At 50.0% G+C, this 5653-nt stretch overlaps 1 protein-coding gene across 1 annotated transcript in view; it reads right to left on the bottom strand.

Annotated features, from left to right (window-relative positions):
• Positions 1-3563, bottom strand: part of LOC105302684 (keratin, type II cytoskeletal 73) — a 12002-nt gene extending 8439 nt beyond the window's left edge. Inside the window, exons 1-3 of the mRNA XM_011375865.1 lie at positions 3090-3563; positions 1375-1589; positions 502-562 (exon numbers count right to left, since the gene is read on the bottom strand). Of these exons, the coding sequence (XP_011374167.1) occupies positions 502-562; positions 1375-1589; positions 3090-3536 (723 nt within the window). The 5' untranslated portion in view covers positions 3537-3563. The remainder of the gene's footprint in view (positions 1-501; positions 563-1374; positions 1590-3089) is intronic.
• Positions 3564-5653: the final 2090 nt, after the last annotated feature.

Genomic DNA, 5653 nt, shown 5'->3' with positions numbered 1-5653 from the left:
CCTGACCTCCACCCAGGACTCATTGAGATACTTTAAATAAGTTCCTCATACCTCTGGAACTCTTTCTGCACTGTCCCAAAATAGGATCTTTTTACTGACTTTATTTTTTAACAAGAAGGTATGGGAGAGAGCCCTATTCAGCCCCCACCACCTGCCCAGTCGGTCATTCAGCAGTCAGAGCTGAGGGCAGCCATGGCGATTTACCGGAGACAGATAGAGTTGGAAGGTAAATCTATAGCCTCTCTTAAAGTATATGACCTGTTCCCCGAGCCAAAGTGGGCATGACCTGGGCTCTTGCCCATCGACACACAACATAGAGACTGATAAAGCGATATGCTCTAGATAAATATCAAGGTGTCCCAAGCAACAAATTCCTCCATCTTTTCCGTCACTTTAACTCTAGGCCCTTCTATAGGGACCTCAGTCTCCTATGATGTCACCTCCCCTCACCCTCCACACTCCACTCCCTGGGTGACTGAGGGACACGCACCCCTTCCTCACCTTCTTAAGCACCACAAACTCATTCTCAGCAGTTGTCCGCTTGTTTACTTCCTCCTCGTATCTGCAGGAAAAGTGTCATAGTGAGTAGAGTGTTGTGTGTGTGTGTGTTCTCATTGTGAAAAAATAAAAGAGATGCCTATGTTATATATCTTTAATAAGTATTTCTACATCTATACAAATCTGTCCAACTCACTAAGACTGTTTGTTCAGCATTGTGGGCAGGGTTTGAAGCAACCCCCTCCCGGGCCATGTGACCAGATAATTTCGGGTCTGGATTTCCTCTGCTGCCGTGAGTAAGTAGGTCCTTCTTCCTGCCACTTAATGTCTAAATCACAGGAACATGTTGCTGCCCCTCTTAGCCATGATTCCTGTGTCATCTAGCTGCCTGACACCCTCACCAATAACTCTAACCCACCACTAAGCATGACTCTAAAGAAGACAGAAATGTCCCCTGAGAAAGGAAAAAGGAGCATGGCCCAAATGTCTAAGACCTGAGGGAAATGAGAGTGGAAGCCCAACATAAATTCCAGCTCCCTGCTGAGGGTTTTCCTTGGAACTTAGGGGCAAAGTGAGCGAGCTTAGGAACTAAGAGGCTATGGGGTATACACACTTAAGCTCTCTTGAGTGGGGAGTGGGCCAAGGAGGTGGCCACCTGCCAGGAGAGCCCTGCCACTGCCCAAGAGACTGGATGTCCACTGTCCAGCCCCCCTGGCTGCCCAGAGAAGGCTCTCATCTTGCCCAGGCAGAAGAGCTGAGGATGGGTCACTTTCACATGAGCTCAGTTCTCCTGAGGCCAGAGACAAATGTCCCAGGGCCCGCTGAGAAAACCAGCCCTAGGAGGCAGGTCAGTCTGGGCGCAGTGTCTCTGCTCACCTCGTCTTGTAGTCCTCCACCACGTCCCTCATGTTCCTCAGCTCTGAGTCCAGCCTCACCCTGTCCCCGGACAGTGTCTCCAGCTGCTTCCGCAGGGTGCTGATGTAGCCCTCAAGGATGGGCTCCAGGTTCTTCTTGCAGCTGTTCAGGTCCAGCTGCTGCAGCAGCTCCCACTTGGTCTCCAGCACCTGGTTCTGCTGCTCCAGGAACCGTACCTTGGAACCCAGATCACCAGACAGTTATGGGGAGAGGCTGTGGAGTTTCCTTCTCTGGATGGTAGCTGTGTTCTTTTATGCTGCATTAGCTTAAAGGGTAAGCCTCAGCCCTTAGAAAATGCCGCTCATGCCCCTCCTTACCCGGACTCTTTGTCTGACTGCGGTTTTCTTTCTGGGAGCAGCCCCTAAGATCAGGAGGGGTCTCAACATCTTCTTTTCCCTCTAGTCAAGATCTGTCTCCTCTGCACCTGTCTAAACCTGCCTGGATTAATATGAGTGGTCAGCCTGGGCCAGCTCTCTAAGGCAAGTCCTTAAACATGCAAACTGGCTATTACTGGCCTTCACACCTTGGATGGCTCTGCTTGGGGTTCAGTGGCCTGGCTTGTGCTCTGCCCACTCTTTCCCGTCAGCCATGGCCTCTCCCAGCCTAGCCAGAGGCTGGTGCTCAGCTGATCTGCGGTCTCTGGTCCTCCTATGTTGCTTTCATGTCCAACTCTCTATGATCTCAGAGCATTTTCCCAGGGGAGAGCTAGCATTCTCAAGTGACAGCCTATGAATAGCATATCATCCCCTTGCTTAAAACCCTCATATGGTTCCACACCACCTACAGGGGCAAATCCAAATTCCTTCTTGTGCTCTTCACAATGTGCCCAGCTCCTCTTCCACCATTCATCCAGCATCCACACAAACCCAAGGTGTTTCCACGCTCCAGACAAGTCCTTCGTGCTGCTTCCTCTCCCTGGGTCGCCTTTTCCCACCTCCATCTGACAAACTCCTACTCAGGCTTTACCATCCTACCTCACTGTCGCCCCTGGTGAACTTCCCGTGTTCCCCAAAGCTCAGGAAGTCTCTGCCTCCCAAGACGTTCTTACCCCTTTGTTCCTTGGTGATTCTCAAACTCGGGTGTGCATCAGCATCGCCCTGGGGCCTGGTTAGAAATGCACATTCTCAGGCCCCACTCCGAGTCTGTGGTTCAGTAGGCATGAGGTGGGGCCTGAGAACATGCATTTTTAATGAATGCCCTGGTGATGCTGATGCTGCCAGTTCAGGGACTACTTTTGAGAAACTTCGGTGTCTCACCTTAAAGTCTGGGCGTATTATAGGCTATGAGTCTGTCTTCCGACCAGAGGCTGAGCTGATCTGTGTCTTGTGAGAGGAGGAACTGGGTCTCATGGCATTCCAGACATCCTAGGCTGTCATCGGCTTCTCTTTGGTCTGGCTTCTAAGTTTCGCGTGCCATCCCTCTCTTTCTCAGCTCAGGCCACTTTCCTTGTCTCCCAGACTAAGCTCTCTAGCTCCTCCCACCCCTCTAGCCATCCCGATCCCTCAGCACTGATCCCTCAGTCCAGGTTTGTCCAGTTCCTCCCTGCTCTGTCCTCAGCTGTGTCTGCATCCTGGAAATGTGTCCTGCCTTCCTCTACCTCAGACAGGGAGCCCCCAAAGCAGGGGGAATGGAAGAAAAGAGAGGCTCTACGTTTGTCTTTCTCTGGAAAGTCCCACCTTGTCGATGAAGGAGGCGAACTTGTTGTTGAGGGTCTTGATCTGCTCCCGCTCCTGGGCGCGCACTTTCTGGATCTCAGGGTCCAGCTCCACATTGAGGGGAGCCAGAAGGCTCTTGTTGATGGTGACCTGGTGGATGCCCCCTGGAGGGCACACAGATGGACACACAGGCCCCAGGGCCACATTGCCAAACATGCTGCCAGCAAAACCACTGGCCCTGCTTCGGCCAAACCCATAGCTTCCTGCCCGCCCGCTGCCACTGGCCACGTTGAAAGAGACACTCCGAGCGCCCCCCAGGCTGTAGAGACTTCGACTGCCGAAGCTCCTACTGAGACTTTTGCCCCCTGCCTGGTAGGAGGACGAGCTGTCTCCTGAAAGCACAGCAGAGCAGCCACTGAAGCCCCTGTTGGTGGCAACACCTGACTTGCAGGCAAATTGGCGGCTCATGCTGGGAAGGCCGGAGACCTGGAATAAGATGCTAACCCTTAGCTGAGATGCAACTCATCAGCCTGTGATCTTGGGCTCCCCTTTATAGGGCTCAGGAGGGAGCCACTGCCCTAACTTGTGGGTTTAGTTTGCCTGGGAGCAAGAAATCATTTTCTCCCAGCAAAATCAGAGATACCAGGTAAATAACTTGAAAACCTCCAAAGTGGTGGGCTTGCAAGCATTGCTCGTGTAATTTGACTTTTATCTAATTAACATGAGGTAATTAGCCTGGCCAAATTATCCCTAGAAAGATCTTGGCTCAATTGCCCTTCCCCAGAGAGTGGGAAGGTGTGGTGGGGTGAGGGGGGATTGCGGGGGTGCAGAGGAGAGACCTTTAATTTTCAATGTCATCTGTGAGAGATCTCACGACTATATCAGCATCAGATGGGCTGCTTCAGAGACCCAGGCTGAGCCACTTTTATGTGGTTAGAAAGAGATTCCATGGCCTAGTTTCCCAGGGTTCCTGGAGACAATTCTCATGGTGGCCAGGACCGTGGGAAATGAGCCCATTAGGAGCCCAGCCCAACCTTCTGGCTGCCAGCCCCTCTTGTGCCCTCCCAGGCCAGTTTCCTGTTCTTCTTTGCTGGCTAGGCCACCCTGGCCCCTCCTACCATTGCCACACTTGACCCTGAAATAATGATATTGCCACCATTCACTGTGGCTGACATGGTACAGTGCTCTACAGCACTAAAAGAACTGGCACACAGAAGCTCATTTAGTTCACTTGGCCTGGGAAGGAGCTTTGTGATCCAAGTTTTACAAATGGGAAAACCAAAGCTCAGATAGTTAAGAATCCCAGAGGATGCAAATACCCAATAAAAACTAGGCCCCAGCCTTGAAGACTCCCTTGGCTGGTCTTCTGACCTTACATTCAGAGTTATGCGGGGCTTACTCGTCTTTCCAGCCAGACAGCCAGCCATTCACCTGCTCATTCATTCATCTCTCCACTCATTTAACAAACTTCTGTTGAGGGCTGACTCTATCCTGAGTACTGTGCTAGGCTCCAGGGTCATAAATTAATAAAACAGAAGCCTAGTTCATAATTCTAGGAGGAGGAAAGGCGCTTCAATTTCATTAAACTCTTGACATTACCAAAGTATTTACAATTCCTAAATCCCAAATATATTCACAGTGTATAACTCCCTCCATAAAAAGGCAATTATTTCACTAGCCAGAGTACTTGAAAGAACAGTTTGCCAATTTCTCTTTTCTATTTCTGTACAAAGATTATAGCCCTATTCTGTATTATGTATTATAACACATAATACTATTACTATTGTATCAAACGATTGCCACATTTAACCTTTTCTCTTTTTTTTTTTATACAAAACATCTATTTTCTAGTTAAGAATAATCATCGGTTTCAATTTTGCTACCAGCGATGACACTTGGCAATCTTTTTGGTCTTTTTTCACCAGACACAAAGGATTTATTACCTTGCAATTTCTCCATAAAGCACGAGTGAAGACTAACAAGGCCATGCTGTGATGGGGATGCCGAGTGTTCCATCCAGGATCACTTCCCAGTTGACTTCTTTCAGCACATCAGAGTCAGGATAGATGTGACTCAGACCTGTGTCTCTACAAAACTACAACCTGCTGTCACAGGCCTTGAGATCACTCCCTAAGGGTTGAAAGCAGCTGTTCTTGCTGTGACTGCCAACTCGGCACTGCGGCGTGTGAGGGTTAATGTGCAGCTAGCCCCTCACCCCACATGGCCTTCACTTCTCCTCTCCCACCCCGGCCTTCGCTCCTTGTGAACTTGCCACAGGGAAGTTCCAGTCACATCTCAATTCAGCCACTCTTATCTGGCCAGCCTTCTTAAATTGTACCACTTCTCTGATCTAATTCGGTGTCTCTACCTGTGTTCCAGGTGTGTGCCAGTCTTCCCTGACAGCCTACAAATTTCCTGAGGACAAGTCCCATCCTCTCTCTAGTCCTCTTTACTCACTGTCCAGAACCACAGGAGTGAGGGATTCTCATGGAGGGGGCAAAAAGACTCTTAAGGGCCTCTGAAATCATTCCCCTTAAGGACAGGTCCTTAGCACCTGTCTTTAAAACTCCCTAGTGGGCCTCTTA

The sequence above is a fragment of the Pteropus vampyrus genome, unplaced genomic scaffold (assembly GCF_000151845.1).
Source record: "Pteropus vampyrus isolate Shadow unplaced genomic scaffold, Pvam_2.0 Scaffold276, whole genome shotgun sequence".
In the NCBI taxonomy this organism is placed as follows: Eukaryota; Metazoa; Chordata; class Mammalia; order Chiroptera; family Pteropodidae; genus Pteropus; species Pteropus vampyrus.
This window is presented reverse-complemented; position numbering and strand designations above follow the sequence as displayed.